Genomic DNA, 20,875 nt, shown 5'->3' on the forward strand with positions numbered 1-20,875 from the left:
CAAATCCTGGTAACTTGGTGTCCCGCTGTGTCTGTAGGAATGAATTTCACCCTAAGTAAACAATACTTATGTCAATTTAGTCAATGAATTGTTATGGCCCAGATTGCACCTGGCTCTATGCCCAGGAGGGGAATAAAACCCCCAGCCCTGTGAAGCCTCCCCACATCTTAGTTCAGGGGCTGGGGAGGAGAGCAGGGCTTGGAGACTGGTACCCCCCCTCCCAATATGTAACGTGGGTGGAGAGCTGTAAGTTTCCTGGGTAAGGGTACAGTTTTGGGAAGAGAAGTGCTGCACATCTTGTCTGCTAAAGAGAGACCTTAATGCTCATAAGTAAAGTAGTTTTGTGAAAAGGAATATGGCGGTATCATTAAGCAGTTAAACCTTCAACTGTAAATCTGAATTTTTAGTTTTCTACCCCATATTTACTGGAAGAATGACCCATTTAAAATTGCTTCATTAAATAAATATAATAAAGGCCCTGAAGCTTTAATTTACATTGAAATGCTGGCAAAACAAACATCATAGAGCATCAGTTTGCCAACTGCAATTCTCCAAAGCACCTCACTCGTTAATTTTGCCAGCTAACAATATACTTCAGAATGAAGTTTTCATTTCCCCAGTTGTAAGATTGAAATTGTAATTTTTCATAAATTCTCAGACTAGAAAGGGACGTTAGCTTAGAAATAGGTAATTAAATAGAGCAAAAGCTAACCTCTTTTGATACAGGTGTCTCATGTAGGTCATGTGTGGCCAATATAATTTTGATCACATGCCTAACATTCCTAATATAAAATAATTTATTTCTTAATTATTCAACTGTTGTCCAACTGATTAACTAGCTAATTCACCAGCCCTGTTCCATTACTCCAGAAGCAACAGGTTGGCTTTGCCTTTATACCTCTTGGTTCACAGTTCAACACAGAGGTATCTGCTAGAGGGAATTTTACATATAATATGTGTAGCACTAGTTAGTATATTAAATATCAGTATAGTTTCAGGTCCTGATTCAGGAAAACATGCTTTTATGTGAAAGGTGCTTGAGTATGTGCATACTAAAGAGAGATGGATTTAGCAAGCGTGGGAGTCTTAAAACTCATAATGAACATGGGACAGAAGTTGGGGCTGCAGTGAATTTTGTTGGCCAGTTACTCGTAACTGAAAGTTATTATTATATTTTGAATGGCTATGTGCTAATCCTTTTTGCACAACAGACCTTGAACAGACAAAGTTCAAGTCTACACTATATTCACAAACAAAAATTGTCAGGAAAATAAACAAATTTTGCTTGAATTTTCATTATTTTTTTTTTAATTTTCCTTGCTTCTTTTTTACAGACAGTTAAATTTCCAGGAGAGAAATGTTGGGGGTGTTTGGCTGTGTTGTTTTGGTTCAAGCCCATCTCTAGGTCTTGAAGAATCGTTGCCCTCTCTCCTGAGACTTCTAAACAGATGCCACTTAAATACTGCTACCTCTTAGATGTTGAACTTTATCAGACCTCTGAAGAGGCTCAGGTTCTGTTTGTACTTTAACAGAAGGCTTTTGTGAGTTCTTCTTTTGTCAAACAAATCAGGATGGGTCATTTGAAGAATTGAGCTTCAAAATACTTTTTCTTTCCAGCAATAACAACAAGAATTATTTGAGGCTTGATCCAAAGCCCACTGAAGTCAATGGAAAGATGCCCATTAACTTTAGTGAGCTTTGGCTCAGGTTTGTAATTATCAGCAAATTTTAAGAAAATCTAGATAAAACTCTTAGAATATTGTAATTCTGTTAACATAAATTTATATGAATAGCTGACTTAAAATGTTGACCAATTTGGCACTTTAGAAAATAAATCTAAGTACTTGAAACTTGTGAAACAACTGTACAGGAAATATAAAACATGCATTTTATACGTATAAATATAATCAGAGTTTGACAGCTTTATGTACAGACATAAAATAATGTTCAGTTATAAGCATCTCGATTTGCATATTGCCCATTAAAATGTGTGTGTTAATTCTTACTGAAAGCAAATGGTTAGAGAAAATAAGCTAGAATTAAAAGACAGAGGCTGTTTGGTAATCAGAAATCCTTTTAAAATGATCTAATTATCAGCAGTCTTTTTATGATAGTAAACCAACCACTTGTCTATTAAAAAGACTCATTAATAAAACAAGTTCATGGGTTTTTTTTTCTGTTATGAGGATGTAGATAAATCACTTGTTTGTCTATTTGGTTATAAGTTGGTTCTTTGGATCTACCTATATTTGTACACAGTGTATTTTACAATAATTTTCACAGGTACATCCATGGGGCGCTGTGATTTTGAATTTGATCTTTGTGCCTGGGAGCAGGATCAGAATGATGACTTTGATTGGAATCTCAGAACTGGCAGCATCCTGAAATCTGGCCCTGGACCAGCTGCTGATCATACCTTGCAAGGGCCATCTGGTCATTACATCTTCATAAAGAGCTCATTCCCTCAGTTGCCAGAGCAGAAGGCCAGGATTTTCAGTCCCAAGCTAAGCAGAAGGAGCAAAAACTGCAAGGTATGTCAAGGCATAATACTGGGAGGTATACGCTTGAGTAATACCTCCCAGTATTCATCACTAATCATCACTAATGTGATAGATTATCACTAACATGTTTCTTAAAGAAAACTGGCATGTTCTAAAAATATTATGATCCTGATCCTGTGTTGACCTTGAAACCAATTACCAAACATTTTGTTTCTCATGGTGCAGAAGATTAAAGAAGAATGACTTCTGTTGATGAATTAAGTACTCTGGCAGACTTGGAAGTAGTCAGTAGTAGAAGCAGATATTGTCTATTCAGTGGGTGGCTTAGAAAAAGCTTATATAACAAAAGCACTGAAAAACCTGCATATATCTGCTTTGTGCTTTAATGGAGAAATTGAATAGAGGTACATTAACAACTGGATACAAGGGAGTGTAACTGGAAATGGAAGAATACATGATGAGAAGATTCTTCTCACTGATCTATCAGTAAACTTTTATTTCTCAAAGTGCTACAGCACATTTGTCATTGGTCCTGAAAAAAGCCTGGTAAACATTTGGAAAAAATGGATTGAAAGGCTGTCTAGTTTCAGTGCATCCTCTGCCTTCTTTGCTAAACTGCTGTTTTGTATCTTCTTCTTAACCCAGTGGCTTAAAACAGATATGCCTGTGTCTCCTGGAGTCACAGTACACTAGAATGGCATTTCTGGAATTTTTTGGGGAAATGTTTTTATAGTATTATGTGCTCTATTTATATACTGTATTTTTCCACTCATTGACTCTTCTTTTCCACAATTTGTAAGGTTTTACAATGTGCAGATAAATGGGGTTGTCATGACGGATTAACACTCTATTAAAAGAGGGTTATTAAAGCATTCTTGCTAACCTAATTGGTAATGCATGCATAACACATACACTTTCTTATTTAAATAATAAACCCTACACCCGAATCAAACATAAATATTGCCAACTCTGTATTTTCACTAGCAGAAATAATTTTGTTTACCATTGTCTCTCCTTCCTCCTCCTGTATTTAACTCCTGCCTTCCTTCATGCACCCAAACTTGCACATGTGAGCATGCATAAAACAACTGGAGGAATAAAGGATTTGAGGCCTTTGTAAGAAATATTTTTATGAGACATTCAAAGGAGAAGGGAAAGGAAGTTTGAAGGCAGCGCCGGGAAGGGGTTTCCAGGCATAAAGGGTGGTGTTGAAGAAGGCCAAGAGAAAAGACAGGAGATTAAGGGGTAAAGTTAATTTAGCATTTTGGATGGAGTAAAGACAAGGTGAAAGATAAAAGGAGATGTGAGCAAAGGTAAGAGAAACCTAAGTTGTGTACAGCCCTAAAAGTTAGGGGAAGGAATCTAATGAATCTTGAGTTTAAAAGCGAGCATTCAGGAAATATAATTTCGATTCATAAATGCAAGATAGAGTAAATCACTGTTAGCATGTAAATATCTACCCAGCATACTAGCAGAAATGTCAGTCTTTTCAATTTATCTATTTACGTGTACACCTGCTCATCAGTTCTTTGCTGTTCTGATCACAAAACAACCACTCCTTCTCCCATCACCTTGAAGTATCTCCGCTACTAATTATATGGCTGGAATTCTTAATCCATCCTCATACAGTAACTGAGTTCCAGTCCCTTGATTGAAAGAAAATACCAATGCCTGCCTGCTTGCACAAATTTTATCATTTTATTTAATTTTGACTTGTAAAAGAGGGTGTTTCATCTTTCATATTAGAATTTTGCAGAGATTCATTTTGTTTTGCTGATTAACACCTATACAGCTACTTTATCTTAGTTTGATTCCATATAGAAACTAGACATGTCAGGAGGGCAACTATCAGAAATCTTCTTGATGCTGACAAATTTAAATTTGATTTTTAAAGAGCCTTTGATTTGAGCTGATTCTGAGTGTACAGGTGCAGAGCTGCTCTTTGGAACTGAGGCAGTCTAATCCAAATACATTTCTAAATAGATTTACTGAATTTTTCAAATGGAACCTCAGCTCAAACTTTAACCCCTTACCCAGATAGTTCATACTGAAAAAGAGAAAGTGTAATAGTGATTTGGGAAATTTACTTTTAACAGTTTTGGTTGGTTTGATATTTTCCAGATCACTTGATTTCACTTTCTCTATCTTCTTGTCAAATCCCAAACCCTTTATAGATAAGAAACTCAGGAAATGTTAAACAAAAATGATCAGATTTTGTTATACAAATATAACATGAGTAACTCAGTTTGTCAATAAAGAAAAAATAAACTAACCACTAAACATTTAACTTGGAAATTCTGGACCATGAACTTGTGTTTTACAAATCAGTTTCCTAGCAGCCTTCTGAAAAAGATATATGAAAAAACATCTTCCCCCATATTTGAAAATTTCTGCCTAAATCCTTTCTCCTTATGCTCTCGGACTCTTAGGCCTGGTCTACACTACGGGGAGGAGGGGGGGGTCGAACTAAGGTACGCGACTTCAGCTACGCGAATAGTGTAGCTGAAGTCGAACTACCTTAGTTCGACTGACTTACCCGTCCAGACGCCGCGGGGTCGAACTCCGCAGCTCCAAGGTCGACTCCGCCACTGCTGTTCATGGTGGTGGAGTTCCGGAGTCGACCGGAGCACGTGGGGAGTTCAAACTATCGCGTCTTGATTAGACGCGATAGTTCGAACTCCGAGAAGTCGAACTCTCCGCGTCGACCCGCGCGGTAAGTATGGACCTACCCTTAGTCCCACTCCTTTTAACATCTATTTGTAATCAATAATATATGCTTTGAAGAAATGTAGACTAACTAATGATAAATGGTCCATTGTATGAATATTGATTTATACTGTATATTAAGTGCCAGAAGAATGGAGGAGGGTCACAGCTGGCAACAATTAGCTTGTTCATGACTAAATGTGTTTATCAGGTATATAGAATTGCCTTTAATCTTTAAGCAGAAGACCTTTTTCCTATTTTGAACCAGTCAAAGCCAGCTTTGACTTTTCAAGCACTTTTTTGAACATCTCTGCAGTTTTGAAGTTTCCTTTTATACCAGTTCTTCAAGAGAACTTGGGTTTGAATCATATTGACACGCACACACGGATGGCTGGCTTTGTGAACTGTAGCCAACTGTATTTTGATGTTCAGAAGTGCTGGTGAGCATCAGTGATTGAGAGGCAAAGTAGACATGGAATGGAATAAAGAATATAATGAAATAAGGATGATAATCTTGTGTTTCACAGAGTACATTGATTGCCTACAGGGATCAGGAGGGTTTTCTCTCATGCACACAATTGCATATTTAGCTACATATATAATAGGCTGGGAATGGGGATACCATTTTCAATTGATGCCACCTGAAGATGCAGATTCCAATCTCAGCTGACCAGTGTACTTGTCTGATATACGAAATCTTATGTTCCACAAAAACTACCTGTTTCAAGGCCCAGGACTGCACCAGAATAGAAACATTTTCTTATTTCTTAGAATGAGCAGGAGTCTAAATTCCTTGGAGTCAGTGCAGAAGCTACTAAAGTATACACATTAGAGCCATAGGGAGAAATCCTGGCCCCACTGAAGTCAATAGCAAAACTCCCATTGACTTCAATGCACCCACCATTTCTGCCATAGAAGATATGCAAATTGCTAAATGTAAAAGAGACAGAAGGCAATGAAGAAACAGTGTGGTTAAAAAGCAAGATATATTCAAGCCAAAACAGTATCCTTCAAAAAGTGGAAAGTGATACTAATAGAAAGGAGCATAACTTTATGGCACGTATACTGTGTAATCTGTCATTAAAATCAGTTGCTCTACCAGACAACTGAAGGATAGTGAGAGTTGAGTCAACATTTTGTCAAGTGCCAAGATGATCCCATAAATTACAGACCAGCAAGTTTTACTTCAGTACCAGGAAATTAGTTGAAAATATAGAACTCATAGTTGTAATTTATTTTAAGAAGTCTTTAATAAATCCATCACAAGAGGCTGTTAAGGACACTAAGTAGTCATGAAATGAGAGGTAAAGTTCTGTCATGGACTAGAATCTGGTTGAAAGAGAACAAAGTATAAGAATAAATGCTTCACTGGCAATGACAACATCTTCCCTTCACTGTGGTTCTTCCTTGTACTTTATCTACTGTTATCCTACTTGAGCACTGTCATTATGTTCAATAGTCTGTTTTTCTCTTTTCACTTATGAGTCCTTCTATTTTCCTTACTGTCTCTTTGTAGAGGCTCACTCTGAAGCAATCGTACTAGGGTAGGAAAGAGCTCTGTGCAGGTGAGGCACTTCAGAGTCCATCAACAACACTATAACTAGCCTGAAAAGAGTCGCACTTGAGTGATTCAAGATACTCCCCATATGTTAAAGGATATTGTTTATACATTGCTCCCTGCCTCTGCTGTGTCATCAGTTTTCACAGTTTTAAATTTAAATGTGAAATTTGCTCATAAGAAGTCTACCAGCAGCTCTATAAGCCCTGAAATGTTGGTTTCCAAAATAGCTTTCATTAGTTTACTGAAGGAATAGTTCTACAGATTACTACTAATGATATTTTTCCTTGTGTTTAATTAAAACCCTGGATAATGAATGATTCAGCAATTTTGATGCTCTTCTGAGAACTGAGGATCCTTCTGTAGTGACTATTTAGGGTAATTATAATGACAGAGTATACTTAATGTTCCCTACTGGGTATTTAATGACATTACTCTTGGTTGCAGATATTATTTTATTACAATATGTATGGAATGAACATCGGATCATTAACCATCTATCAGGTGACAGCATCAAACCAAGAAAAAGTCCTATTCCACCTAACTGGAAACCAGGGAAATTTCTGGCAGAGGAAACTGTTGCTTCTGAATGCAGATGAGGACTTTCAGATCACCTTTGAAGGGCAAGTTGGGAAAGGATACAGGGGTGACATAGCAATTGATGACATCACGTTCACTAAGGAATGTTTGCCATCACCTGACTTATCAGCAGAACCCACAGCACTACCTTCAACAGGTACATTCCTATTAAATAGACTTAGCAATTTCACAGCATCAGATTCTGGAAAGAGCAGCAAACAAGCCTTGCTTTGATTTTTCTGTTTGGGTTTTAATGGTCAGAAATGAATATAATTTGAAGTAGCTCTTTAGTATGTTAACCAAAGTATTGCGTAGAAGAGCTGTTTGGAAAAGTAAGTCACTGATCCTGAATCTGCGTGACATACTCATCTTGAGCAGGACAAACTCACAGGAGTGGTCCCATTTAAGTCAGTGGGGCTATTCACTTGTAAAATCAAGTGTAAAAGGACAAAGAGTGCAAGGGGCTTGCTTCCCTAGAGCCCATATGCAAAGAGTAGGCAGAATCCCAATGGGGAGTATAGGTACAGCTTCCTGCTAGCACCTCCCTGGATGCAAAAAGTACATGTGAGACAAGAGGAAGAGGGCAAAAACCCCTGCCTGCACACTTGCCAGAAGAACTGTTGCAAGGGTGACAGAGCTGCTACTCCAGCATATGCTCCCACTGTAATTAGTGTGCCACCAATCAACACATAGCTTCCAGCATGAACTGAAATTTAAGTCAGAAGCTAACCCTTAATTTCCATCAATTTTGATTGTGAGTGATTCATAGCCAGTGAATCAGGAAAAAGCTCTTCCTGTTTTTTAGACAGCATTTGGCAGCTAGGCTCTCAGATGCAATCTATGAATATGCAACTCAAATTGGGATTTCTGCCATGGCTTGAGGGCAGTATAGGACTCTCAGGATTTTGTATCTTTTGAAGGGGAGGCATTTATAACGGGTTTTCATTGAATTGGGAGTCTGTTATTTTCCTAAATCTGTTTTCAGAAAGCCTCGTTGAGACAGTGAATTGGGATACTATAATCTGTAATTTTTATTTTATTGATCTTTTGTTTCACATTTGTTCTTTCCATAAGTATAGTAGTTACCATCAAATTGCATAACTACTTGAAAATTATGACAAACACAGTTTAAAACAGTCTAGGCTTGGCTGTGGTAGAAACGCTGTACTTTTCCTAGAGAATGATATTTTTCTAATGGTTGATGGTTTGGATTCACTTTCCTCTTTCTTCTCTTTGGGGTGGGGAAGATTTTTCTTTCTAAAAGGCCCTGTGATTCTGATCTTCCGCATAATATCCATACTAGAGCTGGTGGGAATTCTCTAGATTAAATGAAATGTTGTCAAAATATCCTGTTTTGCTGAGACATTGGTTTCAATGAAGTTTTCATCGGGGATTGGGGGTGAGACAGGAGACACACTGTAGTCTGAGGGTGAGGGCATTGGCCTGGGATTCTGCCTGAGTCACAGCAGAGATTTTCATCCTATATCAATCTGACTCCAAGACAGCAGAGACTTGAACCTGGATCTCCTAGATCTCAGCCAATACCCTAGCTAGACAGGCATATACGAACACACTCTTGCTTCCTGAATTGAAAAGCTCAGGTTTCAAGCTAAAAATAACTGACAATTTAGTTTTTTTTAAATGGCTAAAATGTTTTGATTGTGTTCCAATGGAGAATGAAAGCAATTTTGAAACCTCAAATGTTGCTGCAAAATAGAACGGTCATCCTCCAGTCATCTCTAATTTGTATTCCTCTTACTGTCCCCTTCCCAAAATATATATAGGCATCAGATCTAGTTCATGCTAACAGTCATGGGTTCTGTGGACACAATGACAGAGTGGCTAGCATTATCAATGACTGAGGCTGGTTGCAATGAGATAGTAATTGCCATTAGGTACAGAAAGATGGTAGCTGACATTTGCTATTACTCCATAGTGTTCATTGAAATCATCTGACCTCTGATGCAACATCAACAACAAATTATTTGGAACAAAAGATGTAAAATGTAGTTGTTTTTGTTAAACTGGATTGGACCATTATTAACAATTAAGAAAGCTCTTTGTCCCTCTTCATGAGGGTGTTATATTCAGTTTACCTACACAATCATTTTGAAAATTGCAGATGGCATGTGTACAGAAATCCTATCCCTTTCCATATCCCCAGGCTGAGACAGAATTGGTCAAAATTCTCCAACATTTTTTATTTTGCAATTAATTTTTTAATTGAAATTTTGATTGTGTGGGGAAACAAACACAACTCAGACATATTTACCGAAATCATTTTTTAACATTTTTCATAGATATCTAGGCTGCAATAACTTCTACAAAGCAATTATACACAAAAGGTGAGAGATTAGGGCCAGGGTGTGGGACAAACTGACTCCTGTCAGTTAGGGGCTTTGTGTGAGCCCTGGGAGACTATGGCACCTACCTGCCACTTGACTGCCTCATGAGGGGAGGAAATCTTAAGTCACAATGAGACCACAATGAGATTCTGCTGCCCATATCAGGATGTCTGGAGAGATGCCTCCTCCCGCAGTGTCACTTCTCAGTGCTCTCATGGCCATGCCTGGTGGTAGCAGGCAGGTCATGGACTCCGCACCGGGGAGAGGTAGTTTGGGTTTTGTGGTAAAGTTAATAGAGTGGAATTTTGGGGAGAGATTTTTCCTGGTTCTACCTTAACTTCCTGTCTAGGAACTTTAATATTTATTTAATCTCTCTTGTCTCTGTTCACAATCAATAAAATTAAGGTATTTTCTCATCTCACAAGATTATTGTGAGGAGGAGTCCATTAATTTGTGTGAGGTGCACAGACACTACACTGATCAATACCATGGAAAAGTCTATAAAAACACGGAAACTCATTATGTGGCTGCTGCTAAAGGATGGTTTTCTTCTTCAGAATTTCATTTACCACACTTCAGGCACTTGGTCAAGCTGGGCTGGAAACTCCATCTAGCACAGTTCATCAAGGTCAGAATTTGGCCCAGGGTGTGCAAAGGTTTCAAAATATATCCTTAATACCTCATCAAATCCTTACAATCCATGCCATTCACTGCTCACTTCAATCACAGCCCAGACTCTGTGGCCTTCATTACAGACAGGATCAATACTTGAAAAGTAAAACTTTATACTATTGTGACCCCAAGAAGTGCATTTGCTGAGGTTTCTAATTCTGTACTCTCTGATGTTTCTGGACCTGCTGCATTTGCAGTAGATGTGAGTCCCTGTGGCAACATTTGAAACTTTAAAAGCTTTGCTTTTGATGGTGAAAGGCTGTTCAAAAATACTTCTATCAAACAAAAGTTATTAAAGCCTAAGAAAAAGCCATGAGGGACCCATTCCTTTGTATGATATGTCCAGGATGTAATCTGTAGAACTTCAGATGTTCACAGCAATTTCAAAGTAACAGTATTGGTGCCTTAGGATTCATCTTAGCTGACATTATGTTTAGAGTTTATGTAAATCTGTTTTCCTTTTCTCACCTACAGAATTTCCATTTGTCCTGACCAGAGATTTAAATTCTGATTTCCAAAGGTTCCAGCTAGACCTGCTATTAAACCATGCTTTCTGCTGCATTATGGACAACTATGGGGATGGAATTAGTTGCAGGAATTTGGACCCCTTGATACCCTTTGATACTGGGCAGAGGGAAACAAAGCAGCACCTGAAACTGTGCAATTGAGATAAACCAAGACCGAGACGTTTAGTCTTGTTTCCGTAGGTTTAATTTTATAATGACCAGTGGTGTGTTGTCTGTGTTTGCAATGAATGCATTGCAGGCCCCAGGACTGACTGTTTCCACAGGCCAATTCTGTCTGACCTCCAAATGCACCTGGAGGATGCCATTTTATAGAACAGGAGGAGAGTTGCTCCACCTCAGAGACTGCTAACAACAGAAACAGGGCAACTGAGAAAGGAGACAATCACAGGCGTCATCACTCCTGATGCTGCATGGACCAGCTGCAAAGCAGTATGCCCCAAGAGGAGGGGCTGGTGATAGATGAGGTGCAATAGAACCTGATAGACCAAGCTCATATAGCTGACTCCAGAAAGGCTGTTTGAAAGACAGGCCACCTTTGCCTTTCTTTGTTTTCCTCCCAATTCCTCTCTCTCATAAGGGAAAGAGAGGGGACAGGACCTTTCTTTTGTCTGTTTGTTTGACATAGAGAATGCCTCATGTGCTGCAAACTGGGTTTTTTTTTGGGGTGGGGGCAGTATAGATGACAGGCAGGGGGGTGGAGGGAGCCCCTGTTCCCCACATATGTCAGTACCTGGAGACAGATAGTCACAGCTGCTAATTTTAAAAGAGAACAGAGGTATAATTCTATAATAAGGCACTAGTCTTCTACGTATTTAAACTCTGTATTTCCTGTTGCTGTTTCTCTCCTTGGTAAATATTCAGTAATATTTAAAGGATGGAGGAGAGGGTTTGGCAACTTAAAAAAAAAAGTCATTTTGAAAGCATTGTCATGGACTGCTGACTAACTGCCTGTCTGCATGGCGCTGCTTAGCAACCACCCCAGACTGGCAAGTCACTCAGAGCTGCTTAGACTGTTGAGGCTCAGAAACAATAAAGCCTCATTTCAGGGCACTGCTTATCAACTCTTCACTGTATGAATAGTGATGGCTATTGTAGTATCTGGAGCTGTTCACATTCTACAATGGTAGCCTGTGTAGGAAGGCAACACTACTTACTCCTTCCACTGTGGCTTTCTTTGCTTTGGGCTGGATTTGAAATGTACAGTCTGCCCTGGGTAAGGGGAAGCACATAGCTGCTGCACTTCTGGAGCAGCCCTGGAAAAGAACCGTGACTCCTCTGCTCTCCCTTTGCTCTGGAGCGTTCATCCCCTTTTCTGGAGTAGCCTACTCCCCACTATGTGCCTGGCCAGTTCACTGCCAGGCCAGCAAGAGGGGATTGGTGGGAGTGGAGCTAAGGTTCTTCCCATATTCCATCCCTCTCTGCCCCTTTGCTCACAGGGCGACTGTGACAGTGTTGGGGAAAACCCCATCCGGTGCGTGGTGAGTGTGCCCCATCACACTCCTAAACCCAAGTCAATATACTCACCCTTCTTAGTAGGGAAAGGAGGCCTCATGGCCAAAGTCAATGTACTCTACCCTAATAGCTGGGCAGTACGGCCCAATGGCCAGAGTCAATAGATTTGCCCCAGTTGGCAGGACAGTAAGGCCCAGCAGCTACAGTCAGTAAATTTGCCCTGGTGAGACAGGGCAATGCAGTCCAATGGCCAGAGACAATAGATTCGCCCCTCTTGGCGAGGCAGTAAGGCCTAGTGGCCACAGTCCATATGTTCATCCCTCTTAACAAGGCAGTAAGGCCTAATGGCAACAGTCAGTAAATTCACCCCAGTGAGACAGGGCAGTAATGCCTAGCAGCCAGAGTCCATAGGTTCATCCCCCGTAGCAGGGAAGTAATGTCTAGTGGCCACAGTCAGTAAATTCACCCTGTTGAGACAGGACAGTAAGGCCAAGCGGCCAGAGTCAGTTAGGATGGGGGCTTCCACGCACAAGAAAGGGGGGTGGCAGCCTAGGTAAGAGGGTCCAGGCCCTCTCTCTCCACCAAACCCTAGCCCAGGGCAAGGGCACATGCCACTGAGTCAGCGGGTGGGGCAGGGGGGCTGAACAAAACACACTGGCTCAAAATTCCAGTTCACCAGCTGGGCACCTATCAAATTTCCCTGGGCTGCTTCCTACCATCATTCCCGCTGCCATGGTCTGGGCATCTCCTTTATGTCTCGGTTCTCCGGTCTGCACAGTCTCCAGTGACTCCGGACTCAGCAAGGTCTCTGTAGGTACCTTGGAGTCTACCTGGGTTGCGGCATCTCCAGTTCCCATGGCCTCAGGCTTCAGATGATCCTTGGCTGGAGACAGCAGCATATATCCTTTCTCCCGGCAGTCGGCCACAACTGAACTGACCTGCTCCCTTTTATACCAGTGGACCTGGAGCATGCCCAGTAGAGTGAAGGGGGCATGGTTTCCTCAGCCCACAATGTAGGGTTAACCCTTTCCCATCCAGTGCAGGGCTAGTGCACCCTGTCACAGGGGCATATCAGGCAAGTGTCGCCTGTTCTCCTTCCACCATAGCTGGGCTGAGTAGGGGAGGTCAATAGAAGTCACTCCCTTGCACAGCCAAGTAATGGCTGCGGAAAGGTGTAAGGACCTTTCCATGTTATTAGTTTTGGTGGAATATTAATAGATCTCAAAGTTAAGAGTGACCCATTTTGCATTTTCATCTATTAATTATTATTATTATTTATTATTTGTGTTACTGTAGTGCCGAGGCACCCTAGTCGTAGACCAGGACCCCATTGTGCTAGGCACTGTACAGACACAGAACAAAAAGGCATTCCCTTCCCCAAAGAGCTTATAAAATGGCAAGCCAAGATGGGGAAGAACAAGTAAACAATGGAACAGTATTGGGCAGCTTGACCACTGGTGGTCTCTGTTCTCTATCAGTCTAACTGTTGTCAAGTTTTTCATAGACATCATGGGAAAGAGTTTTGAGGAGGAATTGAAAGTGGATAATGAGGTTGTTTTGGGGATGTTAATGGGAGCTACTCCCAAGCTTGTGGGGTAGCATGGGAAAAAGCAGAAAGGTGCTTATCTGAAAATTTAACAAGTATGCAATGGAGGTTGGCGTCATAGGCCAATCAGAGGCAAGCATTGACACTTCAGTTGTGAATGAAAGTTGATAGATGGATGGCAGAGATTGACTATGAAGGGCTATGAAAGTGAATACAAGTAACTTATGTTAGAGAAGAAGGAACCAGTAAAGGGATGCAAAGAGAGAGATGACATGGTCAAAGTGACAGTCTAGGAAAATTATTCTAAATGGGTAGGAGTGGGGCAAGGTTGCATTTGTCAAGGCCAGAGAGAGAGAGAGGTTGCCATAATCAAGATGCGAGAAGATGAGAACCTGGACAAGAGTTTTAGCATTGTGGATGGCTAGGAAAGGCCATCTCTTAGAGATATTATGCAGAGAAAATGGGCAAGAATTAGATATAGCCTGAATGCACAAATTATGGGCCTGAGTGACATGGTGATGCCATCCACCGTGATCAAGAAATGAGGGAGTTGAGAGGTTTTTGGGGAGAAGATTAGGTGCTCTGTTTTAGCCATGTTGAGCTTGAGCTGGCAGCTAGACATCCACAAGGAGAGGTAAGGGAGACTGACAGAGATTTTAATTTGAACAGAAGGAGACCGATCTGGAGTAGAGAAATACAACTGTGAACCATCTGCATAGTGATGGTAGTTGAATTTGTCTTTGTAGATGAGCTTATCCAGAGTTAAGGTAGAGAGGGAGAAAAGAAGGGAACCCCCATAGAGATTTGGAGGAGGGTCCTCTGAAGGACATGCTGAAAGAGCTATTATAGATGGAGGAGGAGAACTGGGACAGAGACACGGAAGCCCAGGGAAGACAGGATTTCAAGAAGAGGAGCCAAAGGTGATAGTGCCAAAGGTGGCTGACAGGTGAAGGAGGATGAGGATTGAGTACTGATACAGAGCTTTAGAGACTTTAGATCAATAGAGACTTTGGCAAGAGACATTTCAGTACAATGCAAGGGTTGGAAACTGGATTGGAGAGGGCCTAGGATTGATTTGGAGGAGAGGAGCTCCTGAAAGCAATTGTAAACAGCCCATTTCTCTTTCATCTCTAAACTCATTGAATGGGCTGTTTATTTAAAGGTGGGAGAGACTAAAGCATGTTTGTATTGTGAGGGGAAAAGCCAGAGGAGAGTGAGAGGTTAAGAAGTAGAGTAAGGTAGGGAATGAGGGTGGGCACAAGGGAGATCAGAATATGGAATAGAATGGGGTCACTGGAGCAAGTGGAGAAGTTAAAGGAGGAAAGCAGATGAGAAACTTCTGCATCAGGGAGAAGGAGAAGAGAGTTGTAAGGGGAGAAAGGGGAAGCATTCTTACCTTGACTAGGCTATAGCTCAACATTGACTTGGCTATAGTTGTAGTTGGGAAGGTGTGTAGGATCATTATTTAATGTAATATATGTATTTATTTGAACATAGCCATGGATGTGCATGACACTTTACAGACGTAACGTGGTAGGTCCCCATCTCAAAGAGCTTACAATCTAAGACAAAACAGTAGGGAGGATGACATCACCCATGTGGGGAGAAGATAAAGGAAGATTGAGTTACAAAATATGAGCTTGTGAGGCTATTTTTGTATGAAATATGCACTATATTAATTCTTATTTCACTGATTCAGGGATGGGAGTCATCGTTGTAAAAGTAACAGTAATAAGATACCAAAGATTCATGTTACAGTGTTCGGTGATTAGTGTTCAGCACTCAAGCTAGAGTGCTTTGGCACCACAAAAAATATCATATTTACTACATATGGAATAATGTTACACTGAAAATTCTCTTAAGACATTCAGTTAACAGACAGACATTAGGGGACATGACCTGTGGGAGGTACCAGGGGGTATCAACATATTCGAGTCTGTTTCAGATAAGATTATTTTAGACTCATAACACAAAGCTATATCTCAAAATGTTTTACATAATTCAGTAATGCAGTTAACATTAAAATAAATGAAAGCAAGAGGAGATAAATTAAGAGGTAGAGGATGATCTTGAATTGCCAAATTCTGTCAATTGCTCTCAATCTTGTGTATCCAAAAATCTTCTGGGTATTCACCATGACACTATTTTCACATATACTGATGTGGCTTATTGCTACAGCAAGATTAAAAAAGATTTAGACACAAATAAGAATAACCTCTGCAGGTACACTAAGATACAATTACGAGAGCTTCAGAGTATAAAGTGATCTTCAGCTAGAGTCAGGAAAGAAATTTCTCCCCATGCACAATTAATTGAATTAGAGGGGGTTTATATCTTCCTCTGAAGTATCCAGTACTGGGCACTCTCTGAAACAGAGTACAGGATGAATAATAAACAAAATGATAATACATGGTTTGGAGCATATTGTTGAGCAAATCTTGAAGCATAAAACTGCTTCTAAAATTGCACCCACAATTTCTGTCTGCACCTAAACTTGTACACGTGTAACTAACTTTCAGGTAAAAATAGGCTATAGACACCTGACTTCCAGAGTGTTCCTGCAATGGTGATAGTCTATTTTATTTTATTCTCACCTGTGATTGCTGTGTACTCACAAAATTGCAGGTGCCATATTAGGAGGCCAAGTGAGGCCCATTTGAAAATTTGTCCTTTATATTTGTACAGGAAGGTAAGTAAAGACTACTATCCTCTTTATACAATGGGAAAAATTGACACAGAGGTTAAATGAGTTGTCTAGAACTACATAGTCAATGGCAGAGCTGGGATTAAGATTTAAGAAGTTCAAAGATTGCAGCTGAATCCATTGGATTTTGGGACGGGATAGAACCATCAATAGACTATTCTGGTATGGGAAGTAATCTGTTCCCTGGTTTTTGGACTATTGCAGATTAGATTAGTGATCCTAAAATCTGAAACTTCGTGATGGTTGTCAATTTAACCCTAGGATAGTGCCTCAATAAAAATGAAAGGTATATCAAATTATAAGTCTACCTACTTTGACAGTTTCAATTATAAATATAACATGGTCTGATATATGAGATGATGAAACAAAATTCATACAGAATAACTGTGTTCCTTGAATTATAACTGAACTTTGTATTTGAAAAAAGATGTCTTAAATTCAACTTGTCGCTGTTCCACTGAAGTAATTATATGACAAATCAAAGGAGGCAGTAACAACAGAGTCTGCTGTGTAAATTCTCTTCGAAATGCCTTTTTACTGTGGCTTGAGTTCAAGTGGTTCTGTAAAGTACAATAGACTCAGAAAGAAAATTGATATCAAATAACCTGCCTTCTTGTGTAGGATGGGCAAAGCTGGGATACAATTTCACACAAAAAATTAATTGACCAAGAACTGTTTTTCGTTTTGTTCTCATCTGGTATGTGTTTACTGCCTTATTCACAAATACAGAAATGTGAATTTCTAATTTGGGCAGGAATGACCTTCCCAGATTAATCTGACATAAGACTCCACTGTATCAGCAATTTTCAGTTTTACAGTTATAGTTAATTTTAATAGCATGAAATTAAAGTTGCTAACTTAATAGAGATGTTGTAGGTACTGTAATAATACAGTAGCAGGTTTAAAGTAATCTACTGTACATAATACTATGCCACCTCCTGAAACTAAGACATGATTTTTCCTGTACTTAGAAAAATAGGAGAAGGTGGAAGTAATGTAGAATGAGCGGGTTACTGTAGTAGCTTCACTGTATAACAATAACAGTCCTCAGCATAAGTGATCCAACACTGATTACCCGGTATATGCTCAACAACTCATTTAATACCTTGGTAAGGTTCTAAAGGCAATTCTCTCCTACAGAAAGGAGTGTAAGCTGCCTACATTGCCTAGAATTTCATACTTTTTAGACCCTCGTATACCTTCTCCAGCTAAGCTCCACCTATGTCTCATTACATGAGTTTGGCTTGCTCTGTTGCATTAATACATAATTTTGGATCCAGCTATTTCATTCCATATGTATAATGTTTTTTTAAATACATTCAAAGGCAGTTGAAGTCTCACAGCTAGATCTACAAACTTATTAGCATTTACTCTGAGACAATGCCTGTTCTTTTTTAGCACTACTTGAGGTCAGAACACCTGACACTTAAAACAAAACACAAAACAATCTGTTTCCTTCTTTCCCTCAGCTCTGGAATGCCCCCTCTGAAATTACTCTTGACATCAATGTTAGTTCAGGATCAGTGGCAGGTTTAGGGAGCAATACCTCATGACCCGTTAGGGCTAGAAACAGAAGATTCTCTTCTTGCCAACAGGGCACAACATTTTCTATTAGGTCACAAGACAGTGGACTTTAAAACTGAGACACTGGTATGTATGGAAAAGCTCCTTTAATTCACTTTTAAAGGCTTCTAATATTTGCTGTAATTTTATCTCCCGCTGAGACCCATACAGTTTTGTATGTAGCATTGAACGGAGCCTGGCTGAATAGGTTGAGTGATATGAAAAATTGTGGCAATATGTTTTGAATATACTCAAACATCTTAAAAATAGTTTTACTGTAAGGCAAGTGGTGTGTGCAGAATGCAAGATAGCATGATGTGGTATAAAGACCTGACTGGAACTTAATTGGGATGAGCTACATGATTCACATGTGGTTTGACCACTTGTGAGTAACGTGGTCACCCAGTCACATGCTGATAAAACTTTCATGACACAGCACTTCATCATGTTCTTCTTGTCTTTATATATATATATATATATATATATATAAAGAGACACAGTCACACAGTACCTTGTAAAAATAAGTCTAAATAATGAAACTGCTGTGCTTAGTCATTCTTGGTCTAATACATTAAATGTAAGAATGAAAGAACATTCAGATCTATAGTGAGATCAGAGCATGGTTTGACCCATAATTAATTAAGGCTCTGAGAGTGGGACAATAGAATATGATTAATGTCATCTGTAGCCCTTTGAAATGTGGCACAGTCAGCACTCATTTTTCTCTTTGTCAAAGAACTTTGGTACCAAATAAGTATCTTGGCCCTTGGGCATCCAGAGATACATTTAAGGGAAATGTGTCACGTCACTGACATCAAAGTATGTGACAGGTCAGGAGGAATTACCCGTCAAGGCAGGAACTTTGAAATTGAATGGTCTTTGAAAAACTGCAGTTAACAAAGCACATTTAAGGAGCTTGTATTAATTTTTGTGCATGCATGGGGCAAGCTAATGATTCCTCTGAGGCAATGGAGTGCTGAGGGAGCAGGTATACTGTCTGATGGTGGTTGTGGGAGTCATTATGACTTTAAAATCCACAATGCCGCCACTAATGAAGAGGGACCCCACCAGGGAGTAGCTGTTGCTACACTTTTGGAAAGGCATAACCAGCATTGCTCTGCCAATACAGCTCTGTCAGCACTGGGAGCATAGTGAGTAGACCATGTCTGCACCCAGACCAGTCCTTTCTGGGGCCACTAGTTTTGCTGGCAGCACTAACTCTCTTTTCCGACTGGGTTCTCCAAATCCTGTATCCAAAGTCTGCCTCTGCATGGATGGACTGGAAAAGTGAGGAAGAGTGCCCCTTCCCCACTGTAATGCACCTTCTGAGGGCCAGCCATAAATTTTCCCACAGTGTATTTACTGTGGTACCTGCAAACAGATAGCCATAAAAACATCACATATAAGCCTTTCATGGAGGCGATTGTCATGTTTTTGTTTTGTAGAGCATCCAGTACAATGGTAGCCCCCAATCCCATTTTTGGGCCTGTGGGTACTACTAACTGCTGACACATAGTGATAATGAGGCTACAGTATGGAGTATATTTTAATTAAGATTCATGGAAATAGCTAGATCAACTGTCTCCACTCTAGATGTTCAGTTGCTCACATGCAGGGCTTGTCTACATGGGGGATTCTTGTACCAGTGTAGCTGATTTGAAACCAAAGGAAGTGCTAGCCCTGTTTTATACTAGTGCAGCACATTTGGCTGGCATTTGAACCAGTGTAGATACTAGCACAAAAAATCTCTAGTGTAGATGAATCCACATGTATGTGTAAGCAGCTTCCCCCTGACATCTAATGAGGAGCTGAAGGGAAAAGACCTCAGGAGCAGACCATATTTCCATAGACACACTATATTTAACTAGGTGTTTAGCAAACAGAGAAGCTTTGCCAAAGTGATCAATTTTTGCTGGCTGTGGGTTACAATTCACTTTAGTATTGAATGCAGGGGTAGTGAAATGTTATTATCCTTATTGTATGAGTAAAGGGCAGACGAATTGTACTTAGCCTGCCCTGAGTGTGGGCACAGAATTTGGGGGTCTAAACTGAACTGAAACCTCACTTGCTAAGCAGGAGGTAGGGATGCCAAGTCACAGTGAAACAGAGAGGGGGTGGGGACAGGTGTTCCTACAGGGTGGTGTGGACCATGTTTAAAGAGTCCTAGACATCATTTGACACTCCCCTCTCTAGTGTTTAAAGACAGAGCTGATTGGACTCAATTGAGAGTCCTTGTTTCTGGTCACTCATTACTAAAGCTAAAATCACTGAGCAGGCCTAGGGGTTAAGCCTTAGACTTGGTGTGGGGACAGTGTTGCAGTGAAAGAAAAATGTGTAGGCTGCACTACTGGTGACGTTCCCAGGTACCCAGAGCTGGGTTAAGTGGCAGAATCTCAGAACATGGCACCGCAGAAGTGGCAGTGAGTGTCCAGCAGCAGCAGTGATAGTGGTGGCAGAGCTGAGAGGCAGCAAAGATAGTGGTGGTGGCAGAGATAACAGTAGCAACAGTGAGCCAGCTACAGCAGCAGAGGCACTGTTTGACATCCCCACCTTTCAGGGTAGGAGGTGAACCCATGTGAATGCACCTCTGAACTATCAGTCTCTGCTGACCAAATACAACCGTTAGTCAGGTGCAATGGAGGGAATGAGGAGTGTGGGCTAAAGGAACATTCATTTGTTGGAGTTTCACACTGCAAGGTGGGAAACTGAGGCAAGGGACACT

At 40.3% G+C, this 20,875-nt stretch overlaps 1 protein-coding gene across 1 annotated transcript in view; it reads left to right on the forward strand.

The window, feature by feature from the left end:
- MALRD1 (MAM and LDL receptor class A domain containing 1) overlaps positions 1–20,875 on the forward strand; it is a 420,915-nt gene that overhangs the window by 188,602 nt on the left and 211,438 nt on the right. Inside the window, exons 24-25 of the mRNA XM_045007156.1 lie at positions 2,284–2,531; positions 7,213–7,501. Of these exons, the coding sequence (XP_044863091.1) occupies positions 2,284–2,531; positions 7,213–7,501 (537 nt within the window). The remainder of the gene's footprint in view (positions 1–2,283; positions 2,532–7,212; positions 7,502–20,875) is intronic.

The sequence above is a fragment of the Mauremys mutica genome, chromosome 2 (assembly GCF_020497125.1).
Source record: "Mauremys mutica isolate MM-2020 ecotype Southern chromosome 2, ASM2049712v1, whole genome shotgun sequence".
NCBI lineage: Eukaryota > Metazoa > Chordata > Testudines > Geoemydidae > Mauremys > Mauremys mutica.